Source organism: Phacochoerus africanus, chromosome 5 (genome assembly GCF_016906955.1).
Source record: "Phacochoerus africanus isolate WHEZ1 chromosome 5, ROS_Pafr_v1, whole genome shotgun sequence".
Lineage (NCBI taxonomy): Eukaryota > Metazoa > Chordata > Mammalia > Artiodactyla > Suidae > Phacochoerus > Phacochoerus africanus.
In genome coordinates, this window is record NC_062548.1 from 112,618,050 (window position 1) to 112,640,172 (window position 22,123).

At 50.4% G+C, this 22,123-nt stretch overlaps 1 protein-coding gene across 1 annotated transcript in view; it reads right to left on the reverse strand.

The window, feature by feature from the left end:
• EHD3 (EH domain containing 3) overlaps window positions 1-14,846 on the reverse strand; it is a 32,096-nt gene extending 17,250 nt beyond the window's left edge. Inside the window, 2 exon segments of the mRNA XM_047782340.1 lie at window positions 3,815-3,991; window positions 13,933-14,846. Of these exon segments, the coding sequence (XP_047638296.1) occupies window positions 3,815-3,991; window positions 13,933-14,159 (404 nt within the window). The 5' untranslated portion in view covers window positions 14,160-14,846.
• Between the last annotated feature and the right edge of the window lie 7,277 nt (window positions 14,847-22,123).

The window sequence follows — 22,123 nt, forward strand, 5'->3', positions numbered from 1 at the left end:
AGAGGTTCTGAATCCTGGCCACCTTCCAAGGCAGACTCCTGGCCCTGTGCAGGACTCAGCCCCAGCAGTGGGCCCAGGATCTGTACCCGGAGGAAGCTCCCGGGCTGATCCCATGGCAGTGGTGGGCCTACGTTTGTGAACCTCTGTCGTGGGGCACCAGGAGGTCCAGCCCTCGATCCATGCCCTCAAGGAGCACGGTCTGGTGGAAGAGCAGAGGCGGGCACAAGGACAACCACGATACGAGGTGCGACGGGACCAACACCCCGAGGGGCGTCAAGTGAAGGGCTCGGGAGACCCAGGGTGGAGGGAAGGCTTCCTGGAGGAGGAGGCACTGGAGCTGGCCTCGAAGAACAGACCATGCCACCCAGGAATGCTTAGCTGGGCTTCTAAAAGGCTGTCCAACACCAAACATTGCTATTAGGAGAGCAGTCAAGACTTATCCAAGGAAATCTTTCCAGTGTTACATCCCCAAGTCTCGAAATACAAATTGGTGAAGCTCAGCTGGATTCCTTCTTACTTCGTGTCTTCTCTCTCACTTGCCATTTTTAGTGGGAACTGAGGTGTCTGACCATTGTGGGTTCATTTCATGGTCACGGGGTCTCTGGGAACATTCAGGGAAGGGAGCCTCTGCTGCCCAGTGAGAAGGCTGCGGAGATGCAGGTTAGGGGAGGAGGCCAAGGATGCTCGGGAAAGAGGGTCGGGGAGACGTCTCAGAGGAGGCAGAACATGACCTGAGACCCCAAAACACGACAAGCATTTGCGTCATGTGGATGGGAGTGCGGGCAGGAAGCCAGGGCCCATGTGCATGTGTGTGTGTGTGTGTGTGTGTGTGTGGTTATGTGAAGTTACAGACATGCGCAGAGGAAAGGTGGCTGTGTGCAGTGGAGACAGAGGTTGGAATTATGCTGCCACAAGCCAAACGATGCCTGGCGTAACCAGAGGCTGGAAGCAGCAAGGAAGGACACTCTTCTAGAGGCTTTGGAGGGTGCTTGGCCCTGCCAACACCTTGCTTTTGGGTCTGGCTTTTAGAACTCTGAGTCAACAGTTATTTTAAAGCCCCCCAGTTCGTGGTAATTAGTTCTGGCAGCCTTGGGGAACTAACAGAAGCAGGTGTAAATGTGGCACAGGAGTGAGAGAGTGAGAGAGAGAGCAGTCATCATGAGACAGAGAGAGAGAGAGGGAGAGAGAGCGATCAGGTGCCATTCTAGAAGGGCACACATCACTGAGGCGAGAACCTGGAAGGCTGGAGTAGCCAGAGGTGTGGCTGGACATGAAGACAGGGGCCAGATCACGAGGGCCTTGAAAGCCACATTAGAAACATGGCTTTGACACTGTGGACTATAGAAATCCACTGGAACATTTTAAGCAGAAGAGTGACACAAGCCGATATGACAGTCATCAGCAAATTCAACAAATATTTATGAAGCATCTGCTGTGTTTCTGGCACTGCGCTAGGTAATGGGGACCAAAAAAGACATGACACAGCCCTTGTCCTATCAAAGCCCAAGGTCTCCTTTATGCCTGCGGCCCAGCCACATATCAGCCCTTAGGTTCGAAGACACCCCAGTGTTCTATGGTAAATTCCACGTTTTGCTGAAGCCAGCCTGAGTGGGGCTTCTGTCATGTGGTAACCAGGAGGTCGTGTACATGGGGCTGATGCTTGGGGCCAGGGCTGTGGTCGAGGCGTGACCCAGGCTGGGCACATGAAGCGAGAAGGGCAGGGGGCTAAGGATGACACCAGGTCAGAGGAGTCGGAGAAAAGGGGGGCTGGAGGAGACAGGAGAGGGTCTGCTAGGGAGGCAGGAGGAGGGCCAAGGAGTGATGGAAAGGGCTCATTCCCATTGTGTCTCCGTGGTAACAAACCTGACTTGTACCTTGAGGCTGCAGGCTCATCGCAGATGCCGCTTGGATCTGGCGTTGCTGTGGCTGTGGTGTAAAGCGACAGTTGCAGCTTCGATTCAGCCCCTAGCCTGGAAACTTCCATAGGCTGTGGGTGCAGCATGAAAATACACACATACATACATACATAAATGAATGCAAGCTCATGGCTGACCACAAAGAGGTCACGGATGACCATCGCACAGGCAGCTGTGACAGGGTGAGGCCACGTTCCACAGGTTGGGGAACAGGAAGAAGTGGGCAGGTGAAGCCAAGAAACTTGGCTGTGGGAGGAAAGCTGGGGGTAAGAACTGGTGGGGCCTGTTGTAGGGTTTTCGAGAGGCGATAGATCTGTGCACGTGGAGAAGGAGTCAAACTGTTAGAAAGAGCAGGAAGAACTGCCCGGCAGTCCCTGGGGAGATGGCCCCGCAGAGCAGGGGAGGGAGGGGCAGAGCTAAGGGGAAGGGGACTCAGCTCTCTGCAGGCTCAGCCTGTTGAGGGAGGGACATATGCAAAGGACGCTGCTCAGGGACAGTTTACAGCAAACCACAGGGAATGGGTGGATACGGGGGCTTCAGCTTCGGAAGCACGGTGGTCGTCTGCTGAGAGAGGGGGCTGAGGGGTCTGGGAAGGCTTGGAGCACTCAGAGGAGGGGACGGGAGAGGTGGAGCATGATGTGAAATAGGACCCCCGGGTGGCACTACGATGGGAAGCAGGGGGCGTAGGGGGTGTAGCCCCCATGTGTGTGGCTGCAAGGAAGCTAGTGGCCCATGGAAGGGCTCCCCCCCCCCCAGCCCCGCTCCCTGTTACTCCTCCAGTGGACGTGCCTGGCAGATCCCCAGCCAGCAGTTAACCTACACATCTGTCAGCACAGCTGTGCAGCGCTCCTACAGAGAAGCACATGCCTGTGTGCCATCAGTGTCCCTTTGTTAAGCCACATTCTCTCAATCCTCCCTGCCCCCCCCCCACACACAGATACACACACTTGCAGTTTTCTCTGCCTGGAATGTCCTCTTTTAACCCTTTCAGTGTGACTTCTCTCATCCTGAACATCTGTGTCAAATGCCAACTTCTCTGCAAGGTCCTCTTGCCTTGGAGGAGGACATTGCTATTATCCTGTTTTCCAGATGGGAAAAGTGAGACTTAGAGCCATTAGGTGAGTTTTCAGAACCATGGTGCTCTTTGGTAGGATTTGAACCCAAGTCGGTCTGAAGCCAAAGCCCATAGTTTTTACCTTTACTCTAAATGCCTTCAGATAGAGAAACTAGTTTTAGAATGTTTAAATGCAATACACATGCACCATTGCGGTGTGGCGCTATACAACGGGTGTGGTTGGGGTCAGCCTGCATTCTGGATAAACAGAAAAATGGGAAGGCCCGGGTCAGCTTGCCAAGAAGTCTCCACAGCTTCTTCCACTCAAACTGACCCAATGACCCTGGTGTCTGCAGGCTGACTGATCCCAGGGGAGGTGACTTGTCCAAGGTCACACGGTGTGCTTAGGAGGAGGATCAGTGCTCCAAGGCAGGGCTTCTGTCTCAAGTCCAAGGCTCCTCCCACCAAGTGAGAACAACGTCCAGGGGCAGAGAGGAACCTTCTTCTGCCTCCTTCCAGGCAGATGCAAAGCCCTGCCATAGCGTAGGTGAGAGCTGGGGACTACACACACAGCAGCCCTCTCTGCTTTCACTGGAGGGAGGTGCAAATTAGGGAGCTGTGATTTAACTAGCTGGACTCTTCGCTGCTCCTTCATCAGGAGACATAAGCCCAGCATCTGCGGCTCTCACATCCCTCATCAACAGTGGTTTCATTCCCAGCAATCAAGAGAGATTCCGGGTCTGGAAAAGGCACAGTCTCCCAAGACCCTGCCCTGCCCTTTCATGAGTCTCACAGTGCAAAAGAAAACGAGGCCCCGAGGCGCGCGTGTTCCCTCTGCACTCACCTGTTCAGGAAGGCATTGCCAAAGGCGTTCAGCTTCCGGAAGGGTTTCTTGGGATCCACCACCAGGGCGTTCCCAGGAATGATGCCCTCTATTTCCCCCTGCATCACTGCAATGAAGGAGTCCGTGGTCGGCTCCGGCCCGATCCTCATGCCTGGGAAATCCTGTTCCAGCAGGTACCTGGCAGAAGGGAGCATGGTCAGAAGGTAGATCTGCACCGTGTGCCGATTGTGCGGCAGACACTGGGGTGAGTTGTGGCCCAGGGTAGAGCCTCAGCAAGGAGATTTCAAGGCAGGGAGAGATTTTCATGGATGAGGAATCCAAAGACCTTTGTGGACAAGGTGAGATTTCAGTTGAACTTAAAATATCAAATCTGTCCTTCGTGGTCCCTATCTTTTTCCCTCCCTGAAGCAGTAGCGGGGAGAAAAGAGCAATGTTTGGGCTCAGAAATAAACAAGGCTTGAAACTGACAAAATGATTCCTACACGGACTATTGAAGACTTCACAGGGGAAGGTAGTCTGCTGAAGTACCTGTACACTGGCCTAGTTAGAATGAGACCACACTCAGGCTCTGCTGGCTGGCCAGAGGTCATGACTTATTTATCTGCTTGGTCAGTCATTTAATGTCAAATAGGCTCATACGTGATACCAACAGCATGAAGGGGACACTTTGAAAAGTGGATCTCCATCCCATCCCAGACCTTTGGTCCCACCCTCTAGCACGGTACCAACCAGGTGTGGCCTGAGGGGGCAGGTGCCTCTCTTGACTCTTCTCCAAGTGTGGGCAGTGAGAGCCTAAGGCCACCACCCCCACCCCCCTTTAGAGCACAGGGTGAGTCGGAAAATGAAGGGAACAACCTGAAAAGGACAACCGGGGCCTCTGGAAGGCGCTCAGAACAGCTTTAAGTCCAAACAGATGGACTGTGGATGGAGGAGCCCAGAACTGCCTTGAGTTGGGACTGGCCAGAGGAGAGTCCCAGGGGCCATGATGGATAAGGAGCCAAGGGACGTGCGAACTAACAAACACAGTCCCTGGGGGAGCCCTCACCGCATGCCTCGACCCTCCTCCTCCTCAACCTTGAGGGCCCGTGTTCACACGCAGAAAGAAAAGTCAAGGAGTCCCAGGAGGAGGGCAGGCAAGTCAGAGACTGCTGACCGGGAAGGGAACCCAGGGCCTCCTGGTCCAGTGGTCCCAGGCCTGCTGCATGTGGGGGTGACACCTGCTCTAGACCCTCTCATTAAGCTGGTAACACCATTGCCATTCAATAGCCAGACATCACACTACTAACTTTGAGAACGTATCTCCTTCCGGCTTCACTGCAGCCCTACAGCTAAGTACAGTTGGGGTGTTGGGGTCTCCCCGTCCTCAGGCTCCACATCCTGGGATGGAACCAACCACGGGGGATCCGGGTAGAATTCTGTGGGTGGTTGAATCCACAGATGTAGAATCTGTGGATCCAGAGGGTGGATTTTTTGTAAGGGACTTGAGCATCTGCCGGGGCAGCAGGGCCCTGGACCAACTCCCCATAGATCCTGAGGGATGCTGTACTGAGGAAACCAAGCCTGTGAAGGGTCAGGTGGCTTCCTTCAGGTTAAACAGCTCACGGTGGAGCTGGAATCCAAACCCCCTCAGCCAAACACCAAATCCTTCGCTCGCTCTTCATCTGTCTTCTTCCCTGAGGAAATCACTGTCAGAGAGCGGATCGAGGCCCCGAGGGAGGGAGGGCAGGGCTGTGTCTCCAGGCCCCAAGCTCTCTGCCCACCCCGTGCTGCCCCAAGGTGTCCCCCCCCCCACTCTGCCCAGCGGGGTGCCAGCCAGGGAGACCTGCTGGGTTGACATCCTTTGTGTTCTGAACTGTTAGTTTACTCTGCCGTCCCAGGGCAGTTCAAGTCGGTTGCCTAGGGCTCCCTCCCCAAGGAGCCCGGGGGAGGAGCTGCAGGGGTGGGAGGGGTGGGGGTGGCGCTGCCTGGGGCCACCCCACCTGCACTGGAGGTTTTAAGTTGCCTTGGGAAGCCCCTCATCTCCCTCAGGGTCCCAGCCCAACCATCTGGGTGTGAAGACAGGATTTCCTCCCATCAGAGGAAAACTTTGGAAGCTGGGTTGTAATGGGAATAAATGAGCATGGCCACACACTTGGCCAGCTTTCTCTGCTTTTTCAAAAGTGCCTTCTTCTTCAGGGCCTCGGGGGAGAGGCAGGGAACCTCAGGGCCTGGGGCCAGCAGACTTGATTTTTCTAACCTTGAGGGGTATGCCCTTCAGAAGGTTCTAGGCCTCTGCAAACCTCCGATCTCTTCTACAACATAGGAGATCATTATTCCAATTTATGAAGCACCTGGGGCGTGTCAGGCACCATTCTGGACTCTCCATGGATTATCTCGTGTCATCTCACATTTCCTCTGATGTTGAAAGGGCCTCATAGGAAAACCCACCTCACCTGGTGTTCTGAGGTTAAAGAGTTACAGATCTGAAGTACTTAAACCAGCACCTGGCACCTAGATTGCCATTCCATTTTAAAGGCAAGACAAAGGCTAACCAATTTGCTACAAGTTATGCAATCAGGAAACAGCAGAGCTAGGATGTGAACCTGACTCTTGGATGTGAGCATTCACGCCCCTAACCACTGCCTTCGCTGTCGCCCTTCCTGCCTGACCAGGAAATGCAAAAGAGCTGAGCACCCCTGGGGACCGGAAGGATAAGACAGGAAGGCCACAGGGGAATATGGTTTGGCAGGAGGCTGGCTGGGGCCAGACCTTGGGGGGAAGGTTAGGCTTTAGGACCCACAAACCAGGAACGACTCATCTCCATAAACATCCGCCCTTGGGGTTCACAGCGGGGCCTCAGGGAGTGCAACGTGGCCAACGGAAGCTGTGGCTAGCTGATCCCTTGTGACTAGAGCAGGCCCCAGGCCCAGTGGCTCTAAAAGGACATTCCTGGGACTTGACACAGTTCGCTGAGAATCAACACCGCGATCTGGAAACCCCATCTGTTTTTGTCCTTGGGCAGGGAGCACCCGTCTAGTGGGTGCTGGGGTGAGATGTCCTAGGCTGAGCCCCAGGGGGACTGTGACGCATGAATTCTAAGGCAGGAGGAGGACAGCGGATATCATGAAAGGCTTCAGGGACAGCTGACCTGGACAGGAGTGGAGCGAAACAGTCGGAGGCAGCTGGAACATGCTCAGTCTGAACAGGGTCAAACAGCAGCGAGGAGGTACCTCTCTGATACAGGCATCTCAGATACCATCCCTGCGAGACCCGGGGTGCCAGGCCAGCAGGCAAACAAAGGCTGAGGCTTCCCAGCAGGGCGGGGCTGCTTCTTGGGATTTTCTGGAGCCAAGGCCAGAGAGGGGCTGGAGGCTGGGCCTGCCATCCTGCGCTCTCAACTAAAGCCACATGACCCTAGATTTGCTGACCACACATGGGTCTGGAGAAACACAGAGTCCAGTGGAGCCAAGAGCCGTTCAAGGGACGCAGTCACGCCACGCAGAGAACCCGGGGCTGGGTAAATTCTCAGGGACGTTTGGGTTCCCCAAGTGCCCCCCGAACAAAGCCACCACTGTGTCCAGAAAGGAAACCGATTGAGGGATCTCATGGCTGCTCCTCTATGGGGAGTGATACAGATCGCCTCTGTTGCCAGGCAAAGACATTCCCACAGCAGAGGGAAAAAAAAAAAAAAAAAAAGGTTAATTCGAGGCTGGGTGGGAGCAGCTGAGATGGGGAAGCACAAGAATAAGGAGAGACGGGGCAGGCTAAGCACCAGCTGTGAGGTGGGTGCTGTTGAGACCATTCCTGGAATGACTGCACTTAACCCCAGGAGTGCTGGGAATGGCTGAATTATCGCAGTTTTGCAGGTGAGCGCATGGAGATGGAGGTTGCCTGAGTTCAGAGCCGGATACACATAGTTAGAGTCCCAAAGCGCCGAAAAGGTTTGGGTGCTGGGTGCCCCTCACCACCACCGCTGTGCCATCCATTGCAAAATAAATACTAACCCATAAAATGGGTATACGGGAGCCCAATGCAATTCTGATTTTTCCCATGAGGACTACTTTTCTTCATGTTTTTCTTAAGCCAATTATCCCTTAACATTTCCCTCATTTTTTGGTGCCCTGCTTGGCTGGCAATCTAAGCATGTGGCTTGCTGTATTGGTGACCTAAACACCCCGGGTAAGGCATGGAGCCAAGAATCTTAAGCCAGTCTGCCTCCGTTCCTGCAACGGTGGGGCCAGACCTCCACGCTGCTGGGACAGCGCCCAGGGAACAGAGGGGCTGGGGCCACACATGTGCCGCCGGGAGGGAGGGGGAGGGCGGTTCGGCCGGCTGGACCCTCTGCCTCGGCTCAGTTAAGGAATGCGCTTTGGTGGGTGGCTGCTTCATCACAGACGTGACCTTGGACAAGTCCTCCACGTGCCCACTGCCTCAGGTTCCCCTGTGTGGAAAGGGGCTGATACAGAGTTTCTGCCTAGCTCAGAGGGCTGGAGTGAAGGTTTAAAGATGATATATATGAGTTTGGGAAAAGCAAAGGCTACACCAGACATTTGCCCGTATGGGCAGAAACAATAATTAGAGAAAAAGAGCACCTCCCCGCAGCCTGTAAGTGGCATTTCTACCTGGACTCCACATCCAGGGCCAGGGCCGCCTGCACCTGCAAAGCTTGTAATCTGCATCTCTTCAGGTAGACGCTGAAGGCACGGATCACTTTCTGCCTTGTGTTAGACGTTTTTGTGTTAGGTATCAGTATCTTTGGTCTTTCTAAGCCTTGAGTACTTCTGCTTTAAAATGGGGTCAAGACAATAAGACGTGTCCTGTCCACCACATGGGGTTTTAGGGAGGCTGTAAGTCACCCACTGACACAAAGCGAGGGAGGCGATGGGGACTCGAGGGCTGAGGTGAGGTCCAAGTTGGTTCTGTGCTCCATGGAGCAGCCACCACTGACCCTGGCGCACGGCAGCCTCTACCATGAGACCAAGTGACCCCAGCACAAAGGAGACCAGTGGCCAGACCTCAAGCCTTGCCTTGCCTGACCACTCCCGTCCAGTACCCAGTGCCACCCTCGCCTCAGAGTCCCACTTCCCCTCCGCCTGGGAGGGACAGGCCACATCCTCTCTCCCAGCATCCTTTTTTTCCCCTCTCCCACTCTCCTGAGGCCCGGCCTCTAAAAGAGGGGACCATAAAACCCAAGCACAGGACCCAGGACATACCAGGACCCACCCTGGTTCTTCCCCCTCCTAACCCTGAGAGTGACCCTGTCAGGTGGATGTCACTATTTGCATGTTAGGGGTGAGGACACGGAGGTCCAGAAAGGTTAGCCCTTCCTAACGAGGTCTCTTGGGCTCGTGTTCTTTTGTGGCCTTGTTCCCCCATCAGTGGGAGTGGGATGCATCCTTCTCCAGAGCTCCTTCTCCCAGGCATGCGTCTTCTGATGACCTCATACCCGATGCTCAAGCAGATCTCAAGCCAGACCTCAGGCAGGGGGACCCAGTGCCTCTGGCCTAGGGCCCTCTGGTCCCTCAAATGATGCCCAGGCCTTCTTACAGAAGCAGGTGGGTTTCTACCCAGCCCCACTTAAGGACCAGCACATCAGAGCCCTGGCAGGAAAAGGATGGCCAGGAGCCTCCGAGAGGGCACAGAAGTAAACAGATGCGAGGGCTGTGGCTGGCAGGATGGGCCCAGCAGGGGAGTGGGTCTACCTGTGATGGAAGGGTGGCCCCTTCTCTAGCCCATCAGCTTTCTGGAGAATCAGCTTCCTGGGTGGTGATGCTGCCATGAGGCCTGGGCAGCAGGGTTGCCGGGGAGGTGATAAGAGAGGGAACAACCACAGGCAAACGCTGAGTCACCTCTGGGGGAGGACGCAACGAGCCCCTTGAAAAAGTGGGCGAGGTGCAAAGGGCCAGCCGAGGGGCCCCCGGACCCCACCCCACCCATGTGCTCATTCATACTTTAGAGTCCAAGTCATACCATTGAAAGGCCAGGCAACCCTCCAGACCAGCTCAGATCTCCCTGTGGAGACCCAGGCAGCTTGGGTCCGGCAGCTCCGGGCCCCACACCCAACACCCCTGTCCCCCACTTCAGCACCGCCACAGTCCAGCCAGGCCTCCCTTGCAGCCCCCGAAACACTGGGCCTTCCAGCCCCTGGGGCAGCCAGCCATTCACCTCTGTGATCAGGGGGCCAAAGGGTGCAGGGAGGAGGGCCTTGGGGCTGCATGCCCACGGGAGGAAGAGTAAAGAGGGAAAAACAGCAGAAGCAGGCAGAAAGGCTGCCAGGCCAGCAGGACACAGAGCTACGGTCTCCGAAGAGACAGGCTGTGTTAAAGGAAGCAGCCACCAGACCAATTTATTGTTTATTTTATTTCCCCGGGTTGCCAGGCCTTAGGCCAGGGAAGTTATTTCAGGCGGAGATCATAGCCCATTAATTAGTTATTAGAAGAATGTCCTTTTCTGCTTGTTCTTCCTGAGACAAGAAATAGGCCTTGAGGCAAGTACATGCAACTGAAAGAGGATGACACTCGGGAGGCAAAAGGCCAAGCGCCAGGGAAGGAAGAGGCAGGTCTGTGTCCGAGGGAAGGGCCCTCGCAGGTGCAGGCCGGGAACACAGACCTGAATCACTGTGCTCAAGGCACAAGCAGGGATGGGAGAGCGTGCAGCCTCTTGGAAAGCAACTAAGGAATATGACCCTTAGGAATTCCTGTTGTGGCTCAGCGGTTAACGAATCCGACTAGCATCCATGAGGACGCGGGTTCGATCCCTGGCCTCGCTCAGTGGGTTAAGGATCTGGCGTTGCCATGAGCTGTGGTGTAGGTTGCGGATGTGGCTCAGATACTGTGTGTGGCTGTGGCTGTGGTGTAGGCCAGCGGCTATACCTCCAATTAGACCCCTAGCCTGGGAACCTCTATATGCTGTGGACAAAAAAAAAAGAAAAAGAAAAATATGCCCCTTAATACCAAGACTAAAAAAATGTTTTATTTTGGGGGTTTTTTTGGTATATATATATATATTTTTTCTTTTTAGGGCCGCACCTTTGGCATATGGAGGTTCCCAGGCTAGGGGTCGAATTGTTGCTGTGGCTGCTGGCCTACACCACCGCAACACCAGTTCAGAGCTGCGTCTGCGACCTACACTCCAGCTCCTGGCAACAGGGGAATCCTTAACCCACTGAACAAGGCCAGGAATCGAACCTGCGTTCTCATGGATGCTAGTCGGATTCGTTAACCGCGGAGCCACAACGGGAACTGCCAAGACTAAAAAAAAAAAAAATGTAAAAAAAAGTACACCATTTGGCCTAGTGATTTCACGTCTGGGAATCTCTGAGAAAACAGTCTAATATGTGGGAAAATATTATGCACAGAGATATTCAGAGTGATTCTACAATAGTGAAAAATAAAATTAGAAACAACTTCAAACATTCAAAAGAAGTTGACTGGTTAGAGGAATAATTGCATATGCATGCACCGAAGTATCATGCGGCACTTAAAAATAATGCTTACAAAGATCTTTTTTAATTTACACAGGAAATGCTCCTGCTGTAGGTGAAATAAATCAGCATACAACATCCCCTCATGGCATGATCTCAACTGTCTTACAAAACAGCTAAAAATACTGGAAAGATATCAATATTTAAATATTACCTATAATATTTAAAATGGCTTCCCCTGAGTTGTGGGATGTGGGATTCTGTTTTTCTTCCTTAAATTTATTCTTCCTGGCATTTTCCAAAAAAAAAAAAAGAGAGAGAAATAGAGAAGAAAGAAAACACAGCTTTTCAGTGGATTTAATGAGAAGAAAGGAAAATATGTAATTGGGTTTTGGAGGACTTCCCTGTGCTACCCTCTCCTGCCCTGCTGGTAGCCTCTGCCTCCCAGGGAGGCAGCTTCTGAGCTTCTGATGCACGAGCTAAATTCAGTTACCGATATGGGCAGGGCAGGAGAACTCTTGGAGAATAAGCGAGAGGAGGGACCTGCCTCTCCCGGCCTTCCTGTCTCCTGCAGATAAGAAATAATCTATATAGCAACTCAGCCCTGCCTTTCTCTTAGACCCAGTTAACCGCCAGCATGACTCAGGTGAAGCCAGGAGTGTCTCAGCCAAGAGGCACTTAACTATGTCTGCTGCTCTGGGATCCTGCCCCAGGAACACTCGCCTTTCCCCAGCTTCCCTCCCTTTCTGCAAAGGTCTTCTGGTAGCCTGCTGTAGCTGAGACCCTGGGTGCAGCCCCAGAGAACTAAGGCATGGTTGGAAGTGCTGCAGGTACAGGAAAGAGAAGCACTCCATAATACACTAAGAGTTATAAGGAAGCCGTGTTCATAGGGCTGGGGAAGGCCTGGCGAGGGCAGGAGCCATCTGTAAATGGCCTGTGCTTCCCATGGGGCATAAACCGGGCCAGGTGGAGGATGCAGATGACAAAGGAAACCTTGTGCAGAACCCAACTAGCTCTGAAGTGCCTTGAGCAGCAATGGGCATTTAGCAAACTAGGAAGATGGATTAGATCAGGGGTTCTAATCTTGCCCTGAGGTCCAAGGCAACTCTTGAACCCCCAAGATTAGAGTGAATTTGGGATGTAGGTGTATTTTTCTAAAGATAGGTCCACAGATTTCATCAGATTCTCTTTTAAAGAGTTTAGAGGCAATGGATTAGATTCATCCCTAAAAGCCCTTGGAGCCCTAACAGTCTAAGATACCCAAAAGCCAGCATCCACCCTGGGTACCCAACTTCTTCAGAAATCACTCTGCCTCTCAAAGCTGCTGAGTTCAAGGCTGTCCACCCCACAAGGAAAAATTCCCGTGGTGTTCTGTTCAGACATGCCACATTAGCCTGGTGTATGCCCTGCTCCCAGAAGACTTGTTGTTAAGAGCTTAGAGCTGGGGGAAATTTGAATCTAGAAAATTGGGAACCAGACTGTGAACTTTTCTGCTCTCCTCACCAAATAAAGCACAGTGCTTTGCATGTTGCAGGTGCTCAATGAATGGAAATGAGAACACCCCGCTTTGAAACCTTTGCAGGAGATGAGCTCCATTAACTCGAGGTGGGGGTGGGGCGGGGGGGGGGGCAGGCACCGAACCCATCACCACTCTGTATGAGCCTGACTCCAACATGGAGGGCCACGAGCACCCTCAGCAGCTTGCAGAGGCCATGAATAGGCCAAGGAGGATGGCTTGGCCTTGAGGTTTGTGTGGACTGAGGGCTGGAGAGAAGCCTCTCCTCTAAAGATATGAAAAATCCTCATTGCTCTGGTGGACAATGTGGGCACCTCCCTGAATGCAGATGGACATGCTGACTTCCTGAGGATCCCTCGAGCCCAAGGACTCTATAATTCAAGGGAATGGATGACTCACTCTCAAAGTTACAGGCATTCAGCCAACCATCTCCTCCCATGCGTCTAGGACCTGCATCCCAGGTCGGCCTCCTACCCTGTTGTAGGGCTTTGCACAGCTCAGGTAACCTCTCTACACCTCGGTTACCTCTCCTGCCCCATCAAGGGGCTGGATGAGACAAGAGCCAATATCCCTTCCACCCCTAAACTCATGATTACTGAGCCATTAAGCTCAAACAAGGGAAAACAAAAAAGAATTCTGCTTCTGGACACTGCTTCTCTCCAGTCTCCAAGACTCTGAGCTCTGCTCAGAGAAGGAAATTGAGAAAAAGAAGGACAAGTGGCACTAACCAGGCAGAGGGCAACAGGCTCCTCAGCCCAACTTCTCAGCTGCAACTGTAAAGCCCCCATATGAATGGGGCAGGGGAAGTGGCCGTGACCGGCCAGGGCATGTCCCTACAACGTGAAGGTGTGAGACACCTCCACTAGCGAGAGGTACTCTTGGACCAGGGCTTTGTCACCTGCGCCTCCTGGGTCTCAGTTTCACCATCCCTAAAGTGGGAAGAATAGGGATGAAGTTTAGCACTGCAAACTGACCACTTAAGCCAAGGGCTGATGCAAGGGAGAGGCAGTAGGTTGGACCGGGTTGAAAACCCACAGTGAAATTTGGGGCTAAGCTCTGGACAGCCCTGCACAAGGATTTCTTCAGAGCCTTCAAATGATGACTGCGCATTTGTCCCCAGGCAGGAGGGAACACCCGGAGTGAATGGAGGGCCCAAACGCTGGGCGGCGGGGTGGGCTGCGGGGACACTGGCCGGCTCACCTGATGAAGGTGGTCTTCCCGGTGGAGTACTGGCCCACCAGCAGGACCATGGGCTTGTTGTCAAAGTCGGCATCCTCCAGGGCAGGGGAGTGAAACTCATGGAAGCGGTAGTGCTCTTCCAGGGGCAGCAGCTTGGTCCTGTAGAGTTTCTTGAGCCCCTCGCTCACGGTCTGGAAGACCTCGGGTTCCTTCTTCCGGCGGTCGTCGGAACCCAGCCAGCTGAACATCGTGGCCGCTGCTCACCACCCGGTGCCCAGTCCCAGCAGGAGGGCGCGGAGCCCCGCGTCGCGCACCCTCGGCTCCTTGCGGAAGGTGTCCCTTAGGGCGGGACCGCCAGGATCCGAGCCGCGCCGCCGCCTCACCGGAGCGCGGGGCTCAGCCTCACCATGGCCGGGGCGCGGGGCTCGGGAATCCCTGGGGCGACCGCGAGGGGACGGGAACGCTTTCTTCTCCTGCTCCCGGGACCAAGCCCAGCCCCGGCTTCATCCAGCAACCAAGGCCGGAGGGAGGAAAAATATCTGGGCTGAGCAGGAGGGCTGCGATCTTGGCGGAAAAAAGTCAAACCTGTAATTAAAATGCCAGATGCCAGGGTCCCCGGTCTCCCCCAGCTCTCTCCAGCTTTGGCTCGGGGGCAGTTAAGGGATGCTTGGGCTCCGCTGCCGCCTGCGCCGGAGGCTCAGGGGAGGCGACGGCGCTGCCCAGCCCGCAGACAACTCAGCATCCGCAGCCGCAGCCTGCAGCCCCAGGTGCCGGTTTAAATGCCAGTCGTGCAGGAAGCCGGCTCGCGGAGGAAGTCCCCGAGTCCTGGCAAGACTCGCCTGGCCTGGCGGCCCCGGCGGGGAGAAGCTGAGCAGGGCGCCGCCATGTTTGTGGGCAGTCGCCGCCCTGGAGACCCGCGACCGCCAGCTGCCTGGGAAGGCAGGGATGCTGAGTCCGGTGGGAACGCTCTGGTATTTCAGTCCCGGCCTCTGGAGCTTTGATTTGGGAACAGCGCCCTCTCAGGGACAGCTATGAAGACAGTTAACCCGCTTCACACTCTCCCTGCTCTTAAATACAGCCTTTCGTTTAGTTACTGAGTTCACTTCTTGAGGATGACAGGGACTCTATTATCTGAGAATATTTTTCTTGGGACATGGAAAGAAGAGTCCCAGGTGAGCTTGCCTCCAATGACCAACACTGTCGCTGCCCGAACTTTTTGCTCCATCTAGGGTGAATTCAAAGCCATCCCCCTTCATTCATTCATTTGTTCATTCCTCCCAATAAAACCAAACAAACCAATCAAGACCTCCACAAGGACTGAGCCTATATTATGGCACAGACGCAATTTTGGTGACTGTGGTTACAGACTAGATCACAAAGATGAGCACAGACAGTTTCTCCTTTCCAGGGGCTCCAGCCAAGGCAGGCTTTAAAGAGGAGATGCGAGCAGAGGGCCATGGATACACAGTGGAGGAGGCATCCTTTTGTCTGGCTAACTTGAGGAAGGCATCACAAAAAGCATGACTGTGAGCTGGACCTTAAATGATGAATCTACAGAGAAGAAGGAGGACATTCCAGGCCCATGAAAAGGCACTCGCAAAGGCATGGGAACATGGAAAGACTTGGTGCTGTGAAGGCAGAGTAAACCGTTCCCTACCTAGAGAATGGGGTTCAGGAGGGTAGAAGGGAGTGACTGAGACCAGACGCGCCAAGGCTTTGCCAAAACAGGAGTCCTATTGGGGATAAGGAGCCAATGCTGGTGTTATAACTAAAAACTGTTAACGTGGACCAAGCACTCACCATGTGCAGGAGCCTGGGCTAAGTTCCCAGTGAGTATTGCTTCATTTAACCTTCACAACAGCTCTGCAAAGCAGATCCTGTCTCCAGTGTCATGCCGAGCAGAATGGGGGTCAGAACAGCTGCCCAGGTGTAGGCAAAATGGGTGCATTGTCTGTAGGGAATGTAAACACAGTAACAAAAACTAACTCAAAGTCAATCTGCTTTATATTCGCACCCTTCTAAACAGTGTCAGTGATAAAATACCCCTCCCTGCCAAGGTAGATGGCTCCCATATACTCCTTTTCTGCAGATGAAGTAACCAAGTAGGCTGACTGCTAATGCCATAGCGATTGGGGGAGGGGCTGGAGAAGCAAAGGAGGCTGGAGGCCAAGAGAAAACTATTAGGAAACTATTAAAAAAATTTAAGAGTTGGGGAGTTCCCGTCGTGGCGCAGTGGTTGACAAATCCAACTAGGAACCATGAGGTTGCTGGTTTGGTCCCTGCCCTTGCTCAGTGGATTAACGATCCGGCGTTGTCGTGAGCTGTGGTGTAGGTTGCAGACGCGGCTCGGATCACACGTTGCTGTGGCTCTGGTGTAGGCCGGTGGCTACAGCTCCGATTAGACCCCTAGCCTGGGAACCTCCATATGCCGCGGGAGCGGCCCAAAGAAATGGCAAAAAGACAAAAAAAAAAAAAAAAGAAAAGAAAAGAAAAAAATTTAAGAGTTGGGGTAATCAGAATGGGGAAAAGGTCCTGGTTGAGAGAGTTTTTTGGCAGGTGTGTGGCATAGAATTGACAGATCTTGGTAAGCAATAATAAGGGTAAGACAGGGTCTAGGATAATTCTGAATTTCCTACATAGGGAACAAGATGGTTGGAGGCACTGGTCCACCAGTTAGGGAAATCAGGAAGAGAGCAGACTTAGCTCTGAAGTCTAAAACATGTGGTCAAGGTGCCAGAGGGAACCCCAAGTGGAGGAGCATGGTGAGATGCAAAGATTCAAGTGGAGATTGTCAGAGGTGGGTGCTGGCTAGAATCTCCTTGAACCTCAGAGTTGATCACTTCTTAACCTCTCTGGACCTCTGCACCTCAGTGTTTATGTTGGCACTGGCATATGAGCATGAGAGACAACTTTCTTCATATTTAACAACTCTTGTGTGTGCCTTGGGAATGGAGCAGTCAGAACAGATGTCTGCCTTCCTAGTGAAGCAGGACCTAAGGTCCTTTTCTGGATAGAGATACAAAAGAGAATGAAAGGATAATAAAACCCACAAAAGAGCATTCAAAATATTTAATTAATGCCTGTACATTAATAAGGACAAATTCCAATAGAAAAAAATGTGCAAAAGACACAAAAACATCTTTTTGGAAAGAGGCTGTGAGCATGTCCTATAAATATAAGAAAAGGCGTTAAACCTCACTAGTAGTTGCCTAGAAGTTGGAGAGGCCTGGGTCTGTCCAGGGGGAGAAGCCAGCATGGCCAGGGTGCTGGGAGGAAGTCAGGGGGTTCCTTTGTGGAAACACTTCAATATCTTAGTAACTAGCATGGCCATGATGTTGCGTACCGCTAAATGCTAGCCCCGAATATCTAATTTATTGACTGCATGCCGACACATCTAACTCTAGTACTCAATCATGAAGAGCTGGGAAATCTATCTTAAAAAAAAAAAAGAATCAAGGAATAATGCATCATTATTATATACCAGCAATAAAGATTTATAAAAGGGAATTTTGTTAAAAAAATATTCCATTTACCAAAAAAAAACCAACCTAGAAATAAATATGACAAAAATGTGCAAGACTTTTAGTTGAAAGATGATAAAACTTAATGGAAAGACATTTAAAAAGTTCTAAATAAATGGGAGAGACACACTATGTTCAATTATGGCAAGTTTTTGTGTTACAAAGATGTGAATTCTTTACAGCATAATTTCTAGATTCAAGAATTGATAGAATTTAAATTAAAATCTGAACAGGGTTTTCCATGGAAGTTAACAAGGAGATTCTAAAATGTATATAGGACAATAAATAGTCCAAGAATAGCTAAGGTATATCCCACAAGAAGAAAGGAGAGGAGAGGGAGGAACTGGAGAAAGGGGAGGAGAGGAGAAAAAAAAGACAATAACGGAGTTCCTGTCGTGGCACAGCGGAAACCAATCCCCGACTGGGAACCATGAGGTTGCTGGTTCAATCCCTGGCCTCGCTCAGTGGGTTAAGGATCCAGCGTTGCTGTGAGCTGTGGTGTAGGTTGCAGACATGGCTCGGATCGGGCGTTGCTGTGGCTGTGGCTGTGGCGTAGGCCAGCGGCTGCAGATGTGATTAGACCTCTAGCCTGGGAATCTCCATATGATGCAGGAGCAGCCCTAAAAAGACAAACAAAGACCAAAAAAAAAAAAAAAAGGCAACAACAACAGCAGTAGCAACAACCAGGTGAAGGGAACTTGCTCTTGGGGTCGTCATTATCAAGTTGCAGTGCTTAAGGTGTTGAGGTTTTAGCACAGAGAGAGATCAAGAAAACAGCGGCCCCAGTAAAATAGCCAAGAAACCTGGCTGGAAACCAGGAAACCTGATACCTACAGAAGTTGCAATCAAGATCACATATGTATTACTACAAAGTCAGCAAGAATTCCTTCAACAAGACATCAAAAGTACAAATTGCAAATGAAAAGATTAACACATGTGGCCATCTTAAACACAAGTCGGTATTAACTAAAGGTACAAAAGAGAGTGAAACGGTATTTGCAATACATAAAAGCAACCAAAGGGCATCCACAAGATAGAATTGGATCTTATACGTCTAATTATCATTACACAGCTAATTATCAGATGTATAATGACTGTACATCTATAAGAAAAAGACCAACATTCCAACAGAAAAATACATTGGCAAAAGGCGAAAAAATTCCTTTTACAAAGTGGCTGCATGACTCCTATCCTGGAAATGCAAGGAAAGATGTTGAACCTCCTTAGTTGTGAGAGAACTGCCAAACCACAATTAGCTAGCACTTCACACCCACCAAAATGGCCCAAAGGAAAAATGTTGGAAGCTATCAAGTGGTGGTGAGAATGTGGAGCAACGCCGATTGGCATAAACGTTTTAGGAAACCACGAGGTGTTGCCTGGAGAGGCTCAAGTATGCGTGCCCTCCCCACACCATCCTACCCCAAGGCCTGTGCAGGAGGAGATAAGTATGTTGATAGCAGCGTTGTTTGTAACAGCAAAATATTATCCACCAAGAAAGTGGATAAATTCATATAGCAAAGTGTTCCTATAGTAAAATAAATTTCCAATAATAAAATAAATACTGTGCAAATGAGAAAATGAGGGAACGAGATCTGATGCCCAAACACAGTGCTGAGTAAATAAAGACTGAGGTAGCCTATGAGGCAGAGCATAATAACCATCGCCTTTCTGAAGTTTTTTTTTTTTTAATGACACTTTAGTGCTTTTTTTTTAACCTTTTATTTATTTATTTTTTCTACTGTACAGCATGGTGACCCAGTTACACATACGTGTATGCATTCTTTTTTCTCCCATTATGATGCTGCATCATGAGTGACTAGCCATAGTTCCCAGTGCTACACAGCAGAATCTCATTGCTTATCCATGCCAAAGGCAATAGTCTGCATCTATTAACCCCAAATTCCCAGTCCATCCCACTCCCTCCCCCTCCCCCTCGGCAACCACAAGTGTGTTCTCCAAGTCCATGAGTTTCTTTTCTGTGGAAAGGTTCATTTGTGCGTATATTAGATTCCAGATATCAGTGATATCATATGATATTTGTCTTTCTCTTTTCTGCTTTTCCGAAGTTTTAAATCATGCAAGAAACTCTCCCTGCTGTTCATGATGCAAGAAGTTTTTAAAAAGTAAGGGAATATAAAACAATCTGCACAGCAGTGTCCTCTGGGATCTAGGAAGGGAAATGGAACCGGGGATGGGTACACAGGCGGCTTCAACTGTATTTGTAGCATTTTATTTCTTAAATTTGGAAATGAGTACTTGGATGTTTATTATTCTCCTTATCCTTTAGAAAAAAATATCTGGTCCTTGGATATATAAAATTAGATTTTTTTTCATAGTAATGTTTCAAGACAAACCCTTTCTTCCTTCCTACATTCCTTCCTTCCTTCTTTCTCTCTCTCTTTCTTTCCCTTCTTTTTTTTTCTTTCTTTTTATGGTCTCACCTGTGGAAATTCCCTGAGCACGGGTCGAACTGGAACTGCAGCTGCAGCCCAGCAGCCTATGCCACAGCCATAGGATCTGAACCACATCTGCGACCTACACTGCAGCTTGTAGCAATGCCGGCTCCTTAATCCACTGAGTGAGCTTGGGAATTAAACGCACATCCTCAAAGAGACACTATTGGGTCCTTAACCTGCTGAGCCACAGTGGGAACTCCAAAACAAATTCTTTATATCTGACTTCTTAATCACAAGTTTTCTTTTACTGAACACACTTTAAAATAATATAATGAACCCCTAGAGAACCCATTATCCAATCCAAGAACTGGAAAAATTGGCAGTACTTTGCATCTATCTATGTGTTCACCCCTTATCCTGTCCCCTGCCTTGCCACCCCCAGAGCCAGCCACTATCTGGAATTTATTCCCTTGGTTTTTAAATATAATAATCATTAATATCATTGATATTGTTTAGTTTTTGTGCTTTGGAATTTTATAAAAAAAAAAAAAGAGTATCCTGCTGTACATAGTCCCCTGGCACTTAGTTTTCCTCCTTCTTAGCATTCTGTCGGCAGCATTTGTTTTCAGCCCCCTCTGGCTCCTAGGAGACTCTCTCCCATGGGTACCTCTCCTAAGCCCAGTGCATGGCTCCCATATTCTGTTACCCTGGGGGTTCCCAGGCAGACAACCTGTAGTAGAGAGAGTCCCTGTCCCCCCACGTCCTTACTGAGCTTGGAAAAGTGGCTTCGCTCTCCCAGCCTCAGCTCCATTGTCAAAGTATTTTTTCAGGATGAATGGAGACAATGCATGTCACATGCTCAGTGAGGGCTTGGTCTATTGAAAGTGCTAATGTACATTGTTAGCTCTTAATATAATAATGGCTGTTATTTTTATCCATGACTCGGGCACTGCCCCGTGATCTGGACCTATCAAATAAGCTAGCACATCATTTAGTCAGTGAGTAACTCTTTTTGATTCACTTGTATCTTAACTGGACGGCTGTTGGCGCCAAGAAATGCAATTGGTAACAGTGGAATTTGTGACCTTTTGCTATAGGCCTTGGCGAATGACACTATGAAATTGGGCTTTTTCCTTCTCTTCCCCTTTGTCTTCCCTTTCTCGCTGAGCCCACCAAAGTCTGACCAGAAGTAGAGGGAGAAGAAGATGGAAACTGCTGTGGCAATCTGGAATATAACAAAACAAAACAAACTTGAGCCCTGGCTCTAACCTGGGGAGGGCAGAGGAGTCAGGATGGCAGTTCAAGTGGGGCTCAGTGTCCACAAACAACCCTAGCATGCCTTGGCCCCTCCTGGGGTTTACCCATTTTGTTGAACTCTGTGGAAAGGGAAAGTGCGTCAGCTCAGCCACTTCCTCTGGTTGAGAATTAGGCTAAGCACTTTAACTTCTTTTTCTGACAATGTCTGCTTCTGTGAAACCAGGCCTAAGAATGACACTTCACAATGCTGTTGTGGGGATAAACTGACACAGTGTAGGTCAATGACAGTTTTATAAGCTCTAGGGAAATAGCAACCTACCTATATCTATAATTTTATACATATACATATATCTCTAGATTAGATATATGTATCCAATACATATCTAGATTAGATGGATATATATGTATCCATATATATCTAGATTAGATAGATGGATAGAGATATGTATATATATGAAACTATAGATATAGGTAGGTAGATATTTACATATTTAAATATAGTATACACATATATTTATTTACATGTTTACATACAGAATACATATATTTACATATAGTAAAATCTACACATTTACATAAGTATACCTATATATTTACATATTTACTTACAGTAGTTTACTTCCCCTTTGAATGAATGAAAACTGAAGGCATAGAAGGAAAGGGAAGTCTGGAATAAAAATAAGGAGATTAGGAAATTGTACTCAGGGTGTTCATAAACAGAAAAGGAAATGAAGTAATAGCTTTAGTCCAGTTATCCCATTGTCCCCGAGCAGCTTTCCCCATCTATCCCATTACTGCCACAACTACTTGATTGCTGGGACATGTGTCCCTCATACATAGCGGCTCTCATGGGCAGGAAAATAGTTTGATCCCTACCTGTATCAGGATGAATTCACCTGAAAAGTCCAGCATTGCAAGGAGCAAAGCCCACACCTTGGGAAGCAGTGGCAGATGTCTGGTTTTATTATTTGCTTGATGAACCCCTACAGCTCAGTTTTCTCTCTGAGAACCTCGTCTCCAAAGGCAAGACCCTTGTAA